Source organism: Hippocampus bargibanti, linkage group LG12, assembly GCF_051943395.1.
Source record: "Hippocampus bargibanti isolate YZ-2025 linkage group LG12, ASM5194339v1, whole genome shotgun sequence".
Classification (NCBI taxonomy): Eukaryota; Metazoa; Chordata; class Actinopteri; order Syngnathiformes; family Syngnathidae; genus Hippocampus; species Hippocampus bargibanti.
Genome location: NC_142745.1, coordinates 9,995,915 through 10,015,420, shown reverse-complemented (window position 1 = coordinate 10,015,420; position 19,506 = coordinate 9,995,915). Strand labels below are relative to the sequence as shown.

The 19,506-nt window shown below is 42.3% G+C and overlaps 1 protein-coding gene across 5 annotated transcripts in view; it reads right to left on the bottom strand.

Moving 5' to 3' along the window:
• The window catches only part of megf6b (multiple EGF-like-domains 6b), a 63,799-nt gene that overhangs the window by 21,585 nt on the left and 22,708 nt on the right, over positions 1–19,506 (bottom strand). For 4 of the 5 annotated variants that reach the window (XM_089011203.1, XM_089011205.1, XM_089011204.1 and 1 more), the window contains exons 7-8: positions 8,506–8,628; positions 1,699–1,821 (exon numbers count right to left, since the gene is read on the bottom strand). In XM_089011203.1, the coding sequence (XP_088867329.1) occupies positions 1,699–1,821; positions 8,506–8,628 (246 nt within the window). Of the gene's footprint in view, positions 1–1,698; positions 1,822–4,382; positions 4,663–8,505; positions 8,629–19,506 lie in introns of those variants that run through there. The other variant, XM_089011206.1, reaches the window with a different exon arrangement.

Genomic DNA, 19,506 nt, shown 5'->3' with positions numbered 1-19,506 from the left:
AAATATGTTCCGTTCTTTGTTTATGTCAAGTTGAAGCATCAAAATATTCCCAGTGATGTCTAGATTGACATCCCTTTGATGACGATTACATGCCATTAGCTCAAATGGGGCAACTATCACGGCTTTGAAGTCAAAATCATACACCGATGAGGTTGTGAACAGGAAAAGCGCAATCATCTAAACCAGGCTGGATTCAATCAGTTTCCATGAAAACAAGACGCTTGCATTCCATGTTTTTTTTTTACTGTGGATGGCCGCAGTGAGGATTCATCCGTCAAAGGTGCACAACAAACCTCACCGAGCCTTCCAGATTAAACATTTTGCGTTTGTGGCACAGACCAGACCCCAGCGGTAAGATCCAGAACTGGATAAGATAAGCAAAGCCGAGATCCGAATCACTGAAGCTCATCTGTAGTTGTTTCCAGCCGCTGAATGCTGTGCTAATTGCAATGCTTTGCCCTTTAACCATCATGTCATCATGATGCTCGTGGAGGGAAAAAAAGACCCTCCAGATATACAAGAAGTTCGCAATTTAAATGTGAGCATACATTTTTTTCTGAAGGGCATCTGCACAGCTTTGCCGCTTCAGTCTGGAGAGTCTCACGGGAAGCCTTCACCCGGGAGTCGTGCCATACGTGGACGCTTATTATCAGCGCAATCAGACTCGCAGCGACAGGAGGAGTAGGACTGAATAGTCAGGACCACTGCTGATTGTTTGAGGTCAGAGCGACTTATACTTCTGTCTCTATCAGGAAACAAAGCATATGTTCTGAATGGGTTTCATGCGAAAAAAAAGCTGGCTTCAATCCTAATCACGGGTGCTCTTCCGAGCCAGTTTTGTAGTTCACAACGTGCATCAGCAGATGGATCGTGTCCAGCTGTCATCGGTTAGCATGAGCGATTCCCGGCGCTGGATGCTGAACCGATTCAGACACTTTCACGCGGTGTGATTTTACGGCCACCGTCTCCTTGAATTCATTTCAAGTGCAGCTGCCAACAAATGCAGTTTAGTCTGCGCAATCCATTCCCATTTGCTCATTTGATGCAATGTCATGCATCAATTAGAATTTGAGGGCTGCAATGTGGGATTACTGCTAAGTATGTTACTGTTGGTTTGAATCTCTTTTTGAGTTTTTGTTTACGTACCGCAGGATCCATTTTTTGCTAACCGAAGGCTAATTGTCCACGTGTCAATATGAGTGTGAATGGTTGGTTATTGATAGGGTTTTTGTAATTTTCACTCAAATTCTAGGACCCACAGAATATTGAGTTTTAGGGCTACATAAACATTCCATACAGCGTTAGAAACCTTAGACGTTCTTTTTTCATCAGAAAAAAATGAGTTAATTCCTAAATTATATGTGTCTGAAGTTATATGAGCTTGAAATGAGGGCGGCTGTCCAAAATACAATGCAATACATACATATTTGTTTAGTTAGCGCGTTAACAACAGCTGGAATGAAGCGCTAACATGGAAAAAAGAGAAATGCTGCCCCCTTGTGGAAAATAAAAAACATTGCCAGAGGCCGTGGCCAGCGCACCCAAGCATGAAAAAAACTAAACCCAAACAAATTCAGGAATGGCGCTCTACGTCATATTTTCAGTTCCCGAATATATTCATGAATGGCAGTGAATAACTTAATCTGAACCGAATTGAAGGCATTCAAAATTGTAATCCCATGCCGTCGGTGTACTCACGAAGGCAAGTGCGTCCATCGACATGCAGGCGGGATCCCATTTGGCATTCGCAGTAGTAGGATCCTTTGGTGTTAACGCATCTGTGCTGGCAGCCGCCATTATGGACTTGGCATTCATCAATATCTGCGGAGAAGGAGTTTCGGGTGGGGTATGGAAGCAGGAGGAGAGATGGTAGAGAAATCAGTGCAATGTGACGGAAGCCGGTCATTATGGCAGACACAATTCCAGCTGAGCCGCCCAACTGGATGGAAGATTACCAGAGGATTTGGAAGATCAAATTGAGGAGATGAAGGATGAGCAGGCCAACTAAACATGTAACTGTGATGCAAATCAAGCACAACCAATTCTCTCCATGTGGTAGCAACTATTATCCAGCTAAATTCTTTCCCCGTGTCGACGAAGCCAAAAGACAGCGGCACACGCGTTCCTCTAAGACACACCAGAATATTGGAAAGAAAATAAAAGGATGTTTTCATGTGAGGGAAGTTGCTACGAGTCAAACATGACCGCAATTAGTTTCCTAAAGATGTCTTGAATTAAAGGTCAAAGAGTGATAAAATTGCTCGCCATGTCAAAATGACCTGTAACGTCTCACTGCAATGTCATGAAAGTCAGTGGAAATTCCACGAAAAAGCGAGAAGGAAGATATTACAAGTGAGCGGCTCATGGCCGCTTCATGACTACAAATGCAGGTACAGATCATAAATGACTACAGTTGCTCACTCGAGCTTCCAATTTGCAGCTAGAAAGTATGAAGAGAATTCAGAAGTGGAAAGCAATGCGACTTTACTTAATTATATTCAGGTTTAGTCATAATCTGGTGTCGATTATTCTCTGATGATGGAGTTAAAACGTGACGGGGAAGGGGGGGGGGGTGAGAATATTGGCTTGAAGGGTGTTTTTGTCACATTGTGTGGGACAATGTGGCGAATGGACAGGAGCATCTGGACCCCATAGAGCACTTTGCGCCGCAGACGTGTATCTTCATTCTCACACAGTGCACAGCAGGACATACACATGATGTTGCAACTCTCTACATTGCAGATTCCGAGATTTTGATCATGGCAAATAACCACTCATCTATTAGACTAATTAGTCTAGAGCACAGGTGTCAAAGTCAAGGCCCGCGGGCCAAATCCGGCCCGCCACATCAGTTTTTTCGGCCCGCGAAAGCAAATCAAACTTGTTAAATTCCATGATGATTGCTAAAATCTGAGCCAAAATTTCATATTTTTGGATGTCAACCACAATAAAAGTCATTATTCTTGACTTCAGATTTGAAAACGAGTTATTCATTAATTTGCTGTGTGCTCTATATGTAATATTTGAAGGGATTTAAACATTCTAATGGGTTCCCCAAATTCATAACGGCCCTCGAGAGGAAACCATAACTACAATGTGGCCCGCGGCAAAAAATGACTTTGACACCCCTGGTCTAGAGTCATTTAGAAAATATATATACTGTATTTTCTAAATGTGTATAATGCACATCCAAAAGCCATGATTTTCTTCAAAAGATGACCCTGCGCCTTATACGCAGGTGCGCCTTATATGTATAGTAATATTGAGCCACAACAGGTCTCGCAAGTACTGTCAGCAGCCATCGACTCCATTTCCACCTGTAGATGAAGTAGTGAGTAACCCCAGCTTCTACTATAGCGCCTTATAATGTGGTGTGCCATATATTTGGAAAATGCTTTTTATTCTTTGGAGGTGCACCTTATTCTCCGGTGCGCCTTATATTTGGAGCAAGGTTGCAATATATGTGCACTGTAAAGTGTCTTAGAGTTTTGAAAGGCGCTTAAAAATTAAATGTATTGTTATTATTTATTCCGTGAAACCCAGACATTGAATGGTAAAATAAACATGACAGCTATGTTAGCTGTGTTCTCAATTGTAAAAGTCAGAATCATGGTTCAATGAAGTTGGCCAACTTTTAAAACTATAAAATGCTAAGATATCACCCATTTTTACACTGTGATTTACATTGTGGCATATAAAATGTCAACGATGAGGTTTCATTCACAGTCATGACCGCTGTGTTTTCAATCAAGCTAACTCAGCAGACGGATTTTCCTTGCAATAAAAACATAGCCAGTCAGAACCAAACGAGCAAAGGGGGAATAAGATTGAACGCCTTTTTCCCCCTTCAATAGCGTTGGACCACAGAAGTAATCCTGCACTTGACCCTTTGTACTTCAAGTCATGTTCCGCATATGATCCGGCGTGCGGGGCACAAAGGGGTTTTTAAAACTTGTGTTACTTTGTGTTCTGCGGCCAAACGTCAGCCTTGCTCCGTGAGCGGCAGCTGGCAGGAGTCACTTCAGCACTTTTTCTCCCTCCTTTTTCCATGCGTGCTGAACGCCGCAAATTGGTTTGTGGAAAAACAAGTCCCACTAACCGCAAGGGTTGATGGCACGTTAGCGCTCTGCCTCCACATCCAAAACCCTTGCCAGTGTTGTATTTATTACGTGCCGAAGAAGTGAAAAATAAGTCCAAATATCATTTGACACATTTCCAAGATCAAAAAGATGCTCATCCTTATTTAAAATAGTTCATTGTTCCTGAGCAATGTAGTCATTCTAAAAAATATTCAGGGTTGATAGCATAATTTCAATGCGCATGAATCGCATGTGAGAATGTCTGAAGACACCCAGACTGCTGCGATTGTGGTCCTGACTTACCTGCAGTCCTGTGAGGTAAGTTGTAGCTTTGGTAACCATAGAAACAATGCGGCCTGTAGCAAAGCCTCCTATAGAAACCGTACGGGTAGTTTGCTGCGGATGCAAAAAACAGCGACGTTTCCACGAGGGTCAGGAGTAAAATGCACCAAACTGATACCGAAACCATGTTGTGGTATTATCCTTCGGGTAGTATAAATATGCAGTTGATGAAATTTACAAATTAAGTGAAAAGTCCAATTAGAAGAATGGAACAATCATGATGAAAAATTCATTCAGTCTAGACTGCCTCTGGAGTTTTGTGTCCTTCCATCTTCACATTCTCACTCTCCCAAAACTTCAGCGTGTCCGTAAAAGGAAAGATCCTCCCCCTTCCTTTAAGCTCTTGCACAAAGCCGCTTCATCTCCTGACATTGAAATCACCAATGTACTGTAACTCCCGTAAAAATTGATGAGTTTAATGAAAACATATGCTTTCTGTTTTTTTTTATACTAAATGACATGATGTTTGAGGATAATATCTCTATGCTATGTTATGTTATGAGTAATGTCTTGAGATGGGCAGGCTATTGATAATGGGTGATACTGACCATCAGTGACGTGCGGTGAGGTTCATGGCTGGTGAGGCACTGACGTCATCACAGTCAGATTTACAAACATGAACTCTACAGAGTAGCTTATTCACCACCAATAAAAATGACTTCACGCCAAGACGTCTTGCATTGCTTGTGAATCCAAACAATGATTCGGATAATATGCTTTCTTGTTACACATCCAGTTATGAATATGATTCAAATACACTGTAGTTCTGAAGAGGAAAGCATACATGTTTGCAATCAATTAAATAATTATATGTGCCATTTTGAGGCAACATTGGGGGAACATCTCTCACCCAAAAAAAAGAGGCACAGAATGGCGAGCTCATGGCCAGCTCCGTTTCTTATATGGCGCTTGGATGCACTCTTTTGTCAGCTTTTGTTACTGCAGTTCGGCGCAGGACGGATATATCGACAGTACGGTTATATCGACATTTTTTCTAACTCCCGAGAATATCGATATAACGAGACTTTACTGTCTAACTGTTTAATGTATTTTTTTCATTTGATTCCATGATGACAGGTGAGGCGCTGCCTCACCTGCCTCCTCTGACTGCACGTCACTGCTGACCATGCAGTATATGTTTAATTAGAGCAGCATGGTGGTCGACTGATTAGCATGTCTGGCTCACAGTACAGAGGTCATGTTTCAATTCTGGGCTCTGTCATTCCATTGTGGACTTTGCAGTGTGTCCCGCGTACCCGGAAAAAATCCACATAAACTAAAATAGTTCAATTATTATTCAGAAACAGGCTAACAAAATGTCAACATTATTTATTACAAGATTTTGGCGAGGATCATGGAAGTTCACACATGCGGGCCACGTGAAATGAAATGGCAGGGCAGATATGTACCCCGGGCCTTGAGTTTGACGTGAGATCATGGATGCATGGATGGATATATTTATTTATTGATAATAATAAGAGTGATAAGAATAAGTAAGAATGTAATAGGGATAAAAGGGGAAACTGCACAAGTATTCAACATTGCACCAAGTTACCAAAATTAATCTAATTTTCATCAGTAGTCCCTTGGGCACATATAAAAGCCAGCCTAAAATGAAACTCATTAAAATCAAACTGTAAAGTAGTCATGAGGACTGCCGATAGCAGCCACAACTGACTATCACGGCTTGACTCATTTGCAAGTTAATTTCTATAAGTACATATAAAAGTTGTCCAAATATAAGGCAAACCACATTATAAGGCGCTACAGTAGAAGTTGGGGTTATGCACGACTTCGTTTACGGGGTTAAAATGGAGTCGTGGCTGCTGACAGTAGTTGCGACACCTGTTGTGGCTCAATATGACTTCACATATAAGGCGCTCCTGCATGTAAGGCGCATATTTTGATGAAAACCAAGGCTTTTGGGTGCGCCTTATACACAGGAATTAGACTACCGTATTAGTCTAATTGGTGATGTTGTAGGATACCATCTTGAATGTTCTGATCCGATATACATTTTCCTCACTCCATTCTGCCTATTCATGCTTTCGTATAGCCCTCACACAACTGGAGATGGCAGAAACTTCAAAATGTGGCAGCAGCGCAATAAAACCAAAGTGTGATGCAAAACATGAAATGAGACCACGGCAGCTCTGTGCAATATTAAAGCTTGAAAAAGAATCACAGGCTGAAAGAGTAATGTTAGGCAAGTAACGTAGTATCACAGCAGTGTTGTGCGCAAAAATCCAAGAAAGAGACAGAGCAAAATTGTGACAGTGTGATAGCAGCGTGGCACACACAATTAAAAAAAGGTGACAGCAATTTGCTCCTCCAACAGGAGAAAAAACGTGCAGAGTGAGATTGTGACCGTGGGTCACAGCAATTTGCGACACAAAAGCCTGGAAAAGTGACTTGGAAGCGTGACTTGAGTGCAAAACGATACTGTGGAAGGCAACTGTGTGGAAGGCAACCAACAGCCAGGTGTTCAGAATAGAACATAGAACGAGCCAATGTGTTTCTGTCTTTGAAGCTGACATGTATAAGGAAAAAAATGTTGGTTTTAAAATTTGCCAGAAGTCTCTCTCCATTTTTCCAATCCAAACATCTGAGAAAGGAATGAGACCGCCTGGGTCTTCTAAGGTCAATATGCAGACAAATTAGCCGGGCCGAAACAGGACTCTCGTCAACAGATCACATTCGCAAGCATCAACCACCACATCACCTAACAGTCAATCTTCAAACTTCTCTTCCACCGATTTGATTGGCCACTCCGCATTTTGAGGGTTGTGGTATAGCCAAAGGTGAATTTTACAGTGCTATTTTCACCAACACCCGGCCACAGCGAGCTGTTAGTTCAGCTGCTTGAACATTGGCAGAGCATCAGTCACATGCTAGCGTCGATATGAGCCGTAAAGGTTATTCGGTGTGACGACTGAAATGTTAAAGCTCCTAACAGCATGATGGAATGCAATCAAACATGATCAAAACTATCCAGGAGGCATAACCTTTGTTGCTGTCATCAAAGATTCCTCAAACAAAAGACCGATTGTTGGTTGGCAGATTAACAATCCCTACATGTATCTAAAAATCTGCTATTTGAAGTTCGTGAAAAGTGATTATGAATGTGCCTCTTAAATGTGCCACAAGAGTAAGAAAGAGAGTGTTAAATTTGAACTATTGAAAAAATCCTGTAAAAGTAAGTTCTTATATTTTCTGGAAAATGCCGTTGACGTTTCCGTTAAACGTGTACAAAACATGTCCCATTGAAAAATGAAGGCTGAGGCTGCTTCAAATGGCATCTCTATTTTGGAAGGGTAAAAATGTAGTCTAAATCCGTGAGTGGCTAGAATGCATCCCATGCATATATATATATATATATATATATATATATATATATATATATATATATATATATATATATATATATATATATATATATATATATATATCCCCTTACTGTCCAGACATAGCGGTGCCGGACTATGATAGGTCCCTGCTCTCTATTTGGGGGGGGGGGGGGAGCAGAGGACTACTCCCTGCTGCTCCACTGATTGTTCCGATTGTCCTGACTAACGACTGGCCTGATTCCCCTATTTGCTGTGGTATCACCTCATCAGGATTATTAATCCTATGTTGCCTAAGAAGGCTGTTGTACGAACGATCCAAATTAAACCTCCCACCACCATATCGGTTTAGTGAAGGATTTAGCTGTTTTATGAAAATCGCTTCTTTTACTCCCCTTTCAAACATGTATGTTCTTTCGCTAAGATTTTTGTTTATTATGAGGGGGGTTGCCTATGAATCTCTTCAAGGTGGAGTTTTCATCAGTCATCAAAATTTATTGACATGGCCGCCCACACACAATGACGCAACCCTACAGGTTTACACAATTTTGCATAGACCATTCATTTCTCAGAAAAAATTGATTTTGAAGAGCCCCAAAAAATGGCCACAAAGGCAGAAAGGTAAATTTTACATGCACTTGGGGCTTTTTTTTGTCTGGATAGTTATGACAGTCACACCATTTTTCGGGATAATTGGATGGATGGACGGATGGACTGTGGGGATAAAAGGTGACTCTCACCTTGACAGGTTTTGCCATCTGGACTGAGTTTGAGTCCTGTATGACAGCGACAGTAGAAACTTCCAATAGTGTTGCAACACAGTGCTTCACATCCTCCATTGGTCTCTTCACATTCGTTGACATCTGAGAAAGAGTAAAACAACAATGTGTCAATATCACAGTCACTAAATTGCAAACAGATAAACCAGCACAATGAGATTGTTTTTCCCTAAAAGGGACAGGTGCCAAACGTCTTGAGGTTGAAATGGCCACGCCAATGTCAAGAGTTGATTGTAACAGCCACTCGAAAGCATAAGCAACAATTCCAATATTGAAATGAAATGAAATTACTAACAAAAGGAAATCTGATTCTTGTAAATGTTGTTTCTGTCACGACTGTGAAGCTCATTGCATGAAGTGTCCTTCCAAAAATCAGGAAAAGTCCCCATTTTCCAGTCAGTTTGTTCTCCTCACCACCAGCAAAATGTCATGCAAGACTTGTCACCGAGTCCAACAGATCATCTCAAAGCCTTCCAGTCTATTATAACATTTTAGATTCAGCACTGACAGGGAAGAATAATCTGCCACCGTTGCATATGTTAAAATAACAAATGACAGGAATCTTTATTGTTCATTGAGACATGCAAATGCATTTAAAAAATATTTTGAATGAGTCAGTTTGATGACACCTGGCGGTGTTATCCAAAGGGGATTTTGGCCTTAATCCCGGAACGCATGGAGTCAATCAAGAGGCCACATACACCCTCCACTAATTAGCCTGAACATTTTCCCGAAGCCCCTCAAAACAGACAAAATTAGCCTCCAGGTTGGGAGTTAATATATACACACACACACACACACACACACACACACACACACACACGCACACACACACACGCACACACACACACACACACACACACACACACACACACACACACACACACACACACACACACACACACACACACAATTCCTCAGAGGTTTTTGCTATTTGGCACTTTGAGCTAGGGTCTTCTTGTTTATGGAAACCAGTGAAGGTGCTGAGAATTGTTCTGGGTGAATAGCATTTCAATCATCATTAGGAGTAAGTGCTTACTGCTGTTGTGTCTTCTTTATCATGGAAAGCAAAACAAACACGCCTGAGAAACAGCTCCAAAAATGCACATTTCCCCACAGTTGTGGAAAAGAATGAAAAATAAATAAGATGGGCAGAGGAGATGCAAGTGCATGAAACTTTTCCCCCGTGCGTGCTCGGCTGCAAGCTGAGAGGGTTTCCATTGTGAGACTTACTGCGATAAGGCTCAATGCCACTGTTCCCGCGAGGACCACTCTAATGTCTCGATTGACCACGAGCGGTTAAGAGCTGCCGGAAACCTCCGGAGCAGATATCATCTCGGGAGCCGCAGGGCGGAAAATTGCAGCCTTCATGTGAGATGAGGAGTAGGTTATGTGGGAAGGTAGGAGGGGAATTTGAAGGGGGCATGGATATCCAAAACCTGTTTCCGCTTCAGGGTCTGACCTGAAAAAGTCTGCTGCGACTTTGTGCTTGGCATGATCATAGCTGCTTCCATTTATTTAACAAGATATGTACAAATTCAATGACAGGGTGAAGATGTTTCAAAGAGAAAAATAATCACGTAGTGTACAATTTTCTCTGCGGGGTACAACAATCTGTTTAAATAAATGTGGTTAAGTAACAAGAATTTAAGCATACTAATGACCGGAATGGAATGAGACTCTCCTATTACAGATGAAAATGAGCCAAGCTGGAACAAAGCGCTAACATAGCAAAAAGGTAAATGCTACCCCCTTGTGGAATGAAAAAAAAACATTGCCAGAGGACATAGCCAGCGCTTTAGTGGGACCCAAACAAGACAAAACAAAACCCGAAAAAATTTGGGAATGGCGCTCGACGTCATATTTTCAATTCCCAAATAAGTTCATGAATGGCAGTGAATGAGTTAAACCTAAATCTACTTTGCGCTGTCTGATGCTACGATAGGCGGTTGATCCTCACCGTGCTCCCAGCATTCTCCAGGTGCAGCAACGCCGTATGGAGGAGGTAGATGATGGCATCCTCCACACCGATGCTGGGCTGGTAGGCAAACTGCAGCGGGTCCAGCGATGAGCTTGCCAGCGGTCGCAGGTGGGCGAGGACGAGTCTCTCCAGCGTCTTCATCAGGTGAGACGTCAGCGCCACCGGTCTGTAGCTGTTGAGCTCTTTGGGGTTGGCAATCTTGGGCACTGGGACCAGGCATGCCGTTTTCCACAGCTGTGGAACTCTGCCCAGCTTCAGGCTCAGGTTGAACAAGTGCTGGACAATGTCACACAGCTGGTCGGAGCAGGTCTTGAGGAGTCGGGAACTGATGTCATCCGGACCTGCTGCCTTCCTCACCTTCATCCTCCTCAGTTGGTTCCTCACCTGCGCAGTTGTGACAGACAGGCAGGAACCAGGAGGCAGAGTGGCGGCTGAGGGTGTGGCAACGGTTGGGAGGGCAGTTGTTGGTTGCGGAAAGCTGGTCGTGAGAGGGGGCAGGGAGGGTAAGGCCACAGTGAGAGTTGGTGCAGGTGCAGCTACAGGTGAAGTTGACGGTGGGCCGGGGGCGGCTGGCGTCTTGTCAAACCGATTGAAAAAGCGGTTGATTTCATCTGCCCAGTCCTTGTCTTTTTCGTTCAATGTCACTGGGCTTTTGTGGCCTGAGATGTTTTTCAGGCCCTTCCAGACACCAGCGACATTGCTGGCTTGCAGCTGCTCCTCCATTTTCATCCTGTAGGCCTTCTTCCCCTCTCTGATCTTCCTCCTCAGTTGGATCTGCACGGCCTTCAGTTCCTCTCTGTTGCCCGACACAAAAGCCCTTTTCTTCTCCTTCAGGAGGACTTTTATGTCGGGATTAATCCATGGTTTGTTGTTGGCAAAACACCGCACAGTCCTGGTGGGTACGGTGTTTTGTTCACAAAAGTTAATGTAGTCTGTGATGGTGTTGGTGAGTGAGTCAATGTCTTCCCCAGGACCATCTTTTGAAAGGTATTTTAATCTGTGAATCCAACAACACTGCAGCTCAATGTTTGCGGAGACATGGCAGTGATTCTTTGTAGTAGAAAATGCAGTCCGTAATCTTCAAATGAAAATAAATTTGGGTGTTGTTTTATTTCGGTCAAAACTTGAACAATATGCTTTGAGACACATGTACTCAGTTGTGTAATTTCACACTTGATAGGTGGGCAGGCACCCCAGAGACCCAAATATACGTCTATGAGCCATTAAAAAGTCACATAATCTATCCCCAATGAGAAGCAGACGTTCCATAAACGAGCTGGGAATTGGATTTACACTCTCTCTCAGGAAGCACAACTCCTCGTCTGACCTGCGGCGCAAGCGATCCTCGAAATGTTTATTTCGACGGACACGATTCCTTACATTCCATCCAGCCGGCAGCTTCGCCTCAAACGCCGAAGTAATAAAATAAACAAATGATTGAAAAGACTTCACAAAAACAGCTCACGGATGTCAACCACGGTGTGGATAAGCAGATGTTAATGACATAAAACAGAGCAGGCTCATGAGATGATCCAATCTGGAAACTGCTGGATGTGGTTTTATTCTTTTTTTTTATTTTTGGTCCCCTTGCAAGAAGTATATTTTAATTAAACATTGCCACCTGCTGCTTCATTGGGAGACATGCAGAGCTGAGGCTGTCCTCAAAAAAATTACAATGAAGTTGCAGCATTTTCACCCTTATTAACTCATTCACTGCCAGACCATGTGCAAAAATGTGTCCACCAGGACCGCCAGGGTTTTCGTCATTTTCACTCAAATTGCAGGACCCACAGAATATTAAGTTTGGGGACTACATAAACATTCAATGCAACATAAGTAACCTTAGACTCTCTTCTTTCATCAGAAAAAAATGAGGTAATTCCTAAGTCATATGGGTCTGAGCTTGAAATAGGGGAAGCTGTACAAAAGGCAAATGCTGCCCAACGTGGGAGGAAAAAACATTGCCAGCGATTGAACCAGCGCTTTATCGGCACCCCAGCAAGAAAAAACAAAACCCAAACAAATTCGGGAATGGCGCTCCACGTCGTGCTTTTCAATTCCCGAATAAATTCTGGAATGGCACTGAATTAGTTAAATTATTTTTGCATGGGTCATGGGTGGGTGTCTTCGGACATTAGTCGTTCGGGTACACCCTAAAGTGGCTGCCAGACAATGCATGTTTTTGGAATGTGGGAGGAAACTGGAGTACCCGGAGAAGACCCAAGCAGGCACAGAAAAAACATGCAAACACAGGAAGGCCGGAGACGGAATCGAACCTTGCACCTTTGGCGAAAAAGAAAAAAAGGGAGGGGGAATGTGGAAATGCGTTCAGAGGTGCCACGGGATTTGCCAACTAAGCTCTCTACTATCAGGTCACTCGGATAAGCACAGAATTAAAACAGTCATTTTTCTGCAACTGTTCCCAAGACGAGTGGTGTTGTTTTACTGTGAGAGGCGGCTAAGCAAGTTGATGATAAAGGGACAGGAATTTTGTTGTATGGTTTGCTCTCAAAATTTTTCGAGGTACAGAGAGGAAATGTTCCACCTACTAGCGCCAATGCAACCATTCAATTTGCTTGGCATACAAATCTACACACATACTTCACATATCAATGCTTGATTATTTTTGGTACTCTTAATTCATGTCATTACTATTTCAAGGCAGCAAAGTACCATATTTTCCGGTGTATAAGGCGCACCCAAAAGCCATTTTCTTCATAAAATGACCTTGCGCCTTATATGTGAAGTAATATTGAGGCACAAAAGGTCTCGCAACTACCGTCAACAACCACTGACACCATTTCCCCCTGCCGAAGAAGTAGCGTGTAACCCCAGCCTCTAATGTAGCGCCTTATAATATGGTGTGCCTTATATTTGGAAAACTTTTATATATTTATATATTATACTTGGAAAACGTTTTTCATTCATTGAAAGTGCACCTTATAGTCCAGTGTGACTTATATATGGAAACAGTTTGAAAATACCCCATTCATTGCGGGTGCGCCTTATTCTCCAGTGCGCCTTATATACCGGTAAATACGGTACTGTAGTACACTTTTCATACTATTTCTTCCGGGATATGCATGTTCACATGAGCATGAACATCAAATATTGTTTTTTTCCACTGTAGCTGAAAAATCTCATTTCATCTCTTTCATCACATACAAGCTACAAGGTTCTATCACTACAATCCAGAACAAGTACATACCCCCCTAAAAAAATGCAGCTTGCCACAAGGCTCCTGAGTTCTCAGGCTTTTTTTACAGCCAGTGAGACTTAAAGAAGTCGGGCAGCTGTGAGAATCACGTTTTATGATTTCCACAGTTGAGCAAATGCCTGTGGATCTCTGGGGGGTAGGGGTGTTAGCGGTAGGGGGATTGCCCTCTGACCTGTTGCGTGTGCTGTATCTGCACTCTACCTGCTGGGACCTGCTGCTCCTGATTTCGATCCCGTAGGAGCATTTGGAGTGGCTGGGTCACAGAACACATGGAAACCAGAAGGAATCCAAAAATGATTTGCTGTAAACTTGTCTCTGTCCCTACGCCGGCCGTCTACATGGGTGAGATATACTGCCGGAGGCATTTTGGCGGATGCAAAGTGGCCCGCAAGGTACAGGAGGAACTGTCATGCCCAAATTGCACATATGTTCATGTGTTCCTCTTTGCTAATTTTCAGTTGTTCTGCTCTGAAATAAATTATGGTTGTGGCTGTGTCCTATTTTAGAGGTATGCTATATTTTAAGTCATGACAATAGTCAGCCTTGTCATTTGGTGCTATTAAGATGCTTCGATTTCAGTTTAATATAATCATATTTCCCATGAGCAGCGTAGACGAGCGGAGTTGCATTCTAGAACAGCAACGCAACGTGAATTTCGTTTTAACATGTAACTAATAGAGCAGTGAAGTCAAAATTACAATAAATACTTCTCTGGGAATGGGCCAAATATTTGTTTTTGGTGCTGACGCATGATGTCTTGAACTGAATTGAGCAGAGCAGAGCGTATACCACAACTACCACAACACATCCACAATTGTACTCACCTCCAATCCTTCAAATCAGCGCTTAAAAATCATCTGTTGCTTTGAACAAAATTTAGTCCATTTTATCCATATTTCCTTTTGTTCATTTAGATGTGTTTTATTGACAATTATGTATGCATGTCTTCAGGTGTACATTTTATTCTGCATTTTAAAGGACAACCAACGTCACTTTTTTGTTTCTTAACTGACATCAGAAAAACGTTTTATAGCATCTAAAATACCCAAAACACGCAGTATGATATTTTTAGTCAAATGTAAAACACCAATAAAAATGACTTAAAGTGTCCAAAATCTGCAAAAAAATGAACCCGGAAGTGGCCAGTTTCATAAGGTCCTGCCCCCGTGTTCGTGATGTCACGCCAAGACGTCTTGCCTTGCTCGAGAATCAAAACAATGACTTCAGATTCGGAGAATATGCTTTCTTGTTACTCATCCAGTTATGAATATGATTCAAATAGTTCAGAAGAGGAAAGCATACATGTTTGCAATCGATTAAAGAATTTATTCCATGCCATTTTGAGGTATCTGGCCGCGAGAAATGTAGCACATAAAGAGGCAGAAAATGGCGACAAAGCTCCTGGAAGGAATGAATGGAGCTTTGTCGCCCTCTTCTGCCTCTTTTTTGGTGCTACACGAAGTTTTCAGAGCAGCCAAGTACAGCCAAATGCATTGACGTGATGGAAGGACTGCTACAATGTGTCCTTTTTTCGGTCAGGGGCGTTCCTTCAGTAACGTACGGACTTGTCACCAACTCAAAAACAAGACTTCCTGAAAATTCAGCGCGAGTCTTAAAACGTAAAATATAGCTATATCTTTGTAAAATATGCTCAGTAGAAGTCATTTGAAACCATTTTCCAAATTATGGACACAACTTGTCCGGAGACGTCGGTTGTTCTTTAAGCTCTTGTAAAGTGTCTTTAAAAGTGATGACAAGCGCTTTCAAAAAAATGTATTAGTATTACTCGTGATTACATCACCAATAGTTTGTGGTACCAAAAAATTATAATATAAAAATACATTGGGCGATATTGATGCAGTGACACTGCCATGGAAACAGGAAGTCTGAGAAGTAAATACAAACACCACCAATAATGCCAGTAGTCAAGATTAGAAGACTGAATCGCAAATGCCTTATCCAAGCGTGCTGCCAATTCAGAGATAATCTCAGTAAAATTAATCAGTCATTCAGGGCTAGTTAAGAAGGAACGACTTTCATGCCGTTTTTACCTAATTTCCAAATTATGACCAGTGTGACACATTGTGGTCATTTCTATATTTTATTAGACTTGCTATTTTCTCGATATATATGTCACAGCAAGTACGGGCAATAAATGTAAGCCAGAGCCCAAACCTGGCAGAACTGAGAGTCCAGTCAGTGTTCAAAAGCAGTTTTGACACGTGATTTTATCTCATTAGATTTCTGTCAGATTAGCATCTCATTTTCACAGCTGGCGAAACGTCAAAAAGAGGCTGGTGCTCCCAATTGAGCGTTGCCCCCAAATATGGCCTTCCCGTGCCAGGCTAACATTGCGGATAACATCATCGGTGAAGCGTTTGGAGATCATCAGGAGAACAGAAGACGAAACCCGGACCTTTCCAGTCGTCTTGGCTAATTACTTTGAGGATGATATTTTGCAAACTGCTGTCAGGTCTGATTTGCACATACTCGAAGGCCTTGACGCCTGAAGCATGACCGGGAGAGGCCTTTCTTGACAGATGGAGCCAAATGAGACAGGTCGGTAGCCCGGCGCGCAATTATGTCAGATTAGATAGCGTAGAGGTACACCGTAACCACGAATGATCTCACTCTTTTGAGCTGCAAAATAACAGCATACTACTGGCAGCAGCACTTCTGGGGGTGGGGGGTGAATTATTGTTTTTTTTGGGGGGGCAGGGATGAAAGGACGGCATTGTATGAGGGAAAAATGGAGGTGTCATAAGCCCCCTCCCTCGTCTTTTTCAAAATGATTTCTCAACCTTCACCTTACAGGTGGCCTCTCATACTACCCTTTAAATCATCTGTCTTCTTTGTCTAGAATATGGACATTTTTGTCATATTCTGAATGCCATTACACTTTGCTTGCCCACCTCTCTGTTGAAAGGCCAACGGCATAAAGTAATGACAAACATGTTAAAGAGGGGTAAAAAACTATATTGTATTTAGATTTGTGACTCTTTACAGATGCCATATTGCACACATCCCAGAGGTTGCTTGCACACCCCAAGGGGCACAAAGAGGTTTAAAAATCCCTGGTCCCAAAGAAAACCAACCAGGTTTAGGATGAGAGTGAGAAAAGGTCGCCTGGGAGCTGACGCGGCGCCTACAGTGCATTTACGTGGCCCGCTTAGCTTCAGCTCCCTTGCCGGCCACGCTGCGCTGCCCACTAACAATATGCAGATTAAAACTCCTAATGGCCAAAACAGACAAGAGGTCAGTGACTCTGAATGGTCCATTTAAGGCTGCGATTTACTGCCAAGGTGAATACTTAATGCGAGCCACATTAATTCTCACCCTGATCTTGTTTGGTTTTCACCTTTGGTTTGTGTTTTTATAATTAGAAATCCCAAATGTCATAACTCAAGCTAAGTCAAAAGGCAGATGTCTCCGCTTGAGCCTGTGAATCTCATTTTGATGAGCTAACTTTCCCATTAACTGCATTTTCGTTGCTATTACGGATATAAAAACAGAAATGAATAAATAAACAGCCAACTGAAGTCCTTACAATGGCCTTTTCAAACAAAACAACTTTTTTGTCATACATAACGATCAAGGTGTCAGACTACCAGATAAATATCATTCTGTGTCTTGGACTGGGTGAGTACTCGCACGACTAGCCCATCATTTAACAATTGCTGAGTACTTTTGTCACGATTCAGTTCTTCAGTGCAGGTATGTCGGGGAGGCGCGATAATCACCTGTCAGAGTCATGACAGACTCAGGCATACTATAATGTGCATTGCTTGTTTGGATAGAAAATACTGGATTGATGAGTTCCTGGATGGTGTGGACGGTATGGTCTGTCGATTCTCCCCAAAAAAATGTGAGGTAACAAATTCGTTAAGTGACATCACATTTGGTAATTAGCGACTACCTTTACAGTTCGCAAATGTATAAGTGCATAAGTGGAAATGCTCGGTACACTTTCGGATATTTCCCTTTGGTTCAAGTCGTCTTTTAAATACTGCATTGAGAATGTCTGTGTCGCATTGGTTTCTCATCAGAAGGACTTTGTGGTCATGAAGCGTCCTGGATGTGGCTATGACGCATCACGCGAACTTGAAATCAGCTCGGAGACGTGACATCTTATCTGCGTCACATTTGTCAGGCTACATCCACGCAGTCGGTCATCTGAAGGGAAACAAACCTTCTGAGATTTTCATCTCCAAGCATGATCTGTGATCGTCAGTCAAATCATGACAAAATGCTTTAGCAAAAAAGCCCCATTAGTTTCCTAAAGCTTTCATGTTCACATTGACTCCTGGGAAGCAGGACAAAATGAAAGCTTGCACTTTAAAGTATTTCCCACGATTGATGTGAGACAGGAACCATTACTATGAACAAGCTGCCATTGGTCTGGATGCTGAAGAACAGGATTTTCATCATAATAGCATCGTAATAGCACTTAAAGACTGGCAGTGATAAGAGACTGGAAGAAGTTTCACATCTGGCTTTGATTTTCCTCTATATCCTCAGTCAAGTGCTAAGATAGCTCATCATGAAGGTTCCACAAATGTTTTTTTTTTCTTCATCCCAACTAAGGACAAGCCGCGGTTTACGGGTGCGGATTTATTTTTACAACACGGCGAGTCCATAAGGCAGGCCTACTGAAGGCACTGCTCTTATTACATTCTGCAGTGGTCCCGAATTGGGGTACAGACACTAAAGACACGATTCAATAAATGGTCAAAGGTGCAGTTGATTCTGGAAGAGGATATGACCGTCTTATCAACAACGGCTCGGCAGATGTGAGGTCACGTTGACCTTGAAGCGCCACCTTTGGCCATCCAAAATCTAATCTTCTCTTCCTCGAGGTATGATTGGATGTTACAAGACATTCTTCAGCTCTCAAGAGACCAAGATGGGCGACATGAAAGGGCCATGCCTCCGGCCACAGCAGCCAGAAAAACACATGCCTGAGTGGATAGGAATCAATTTGGTAAGAAGTATGTGATGTTTTGCAGGACCAGTGTGCAGTGGACTGGTTTTAACAGGTTGGGGAACATTTTGATTGAGAGACCACTACTGAACCTCAAAGATATTCTTGAGTCAATTTTTAATTGAACAGGGAAAAATCTCAAATCAGACTCCCTGGTGACAGCTATTCTGAATGTTTAAACAAAAAAAGGAATAATCTGAAAATCGACATCTGCAATTTAGGGATTACAGTGGTGGGCTGGGTCATCAACTATCTTGTGGCCCTGCTTAAAATAAACCACATGGACAACAGATGAAAGGACATCAGACATGGTGGTCCAATCGATTTGTTCAATAACTAACTAAACAACTAACAGACCAAGTAACACATAAAGTAATGCCTGATGTTTATTCATTAATTGTCATTTTGAAAATGCATTTTTGTTTTGTCAATTTTAAATTATTTTCATGACCACTGTGACTTTTTATATTATTTAACGGAATGCTATGAAAATGTTTGTCCATAAGTGTAAGCATAAATAAATACAGTAAAGTCTCGTTATATCAATATTCAAGGGAGTCCGAAAAAATATCGATATAACCGGACTATCGATATATCCGACCCTGTTTGCATGTAATTTTCTCCGTGCGTGCATAGAAATAGTATCGATATAACCGGGACTATCGATATATCCGACATTGATATAACGAGACTTTACTGTACCATAAATAAATGTAGAAATTGTCCAACCATGCTGTAGTTGCTCATTCCAACAAAATCCCAAGTCAAGTCAAGACCAAGGAT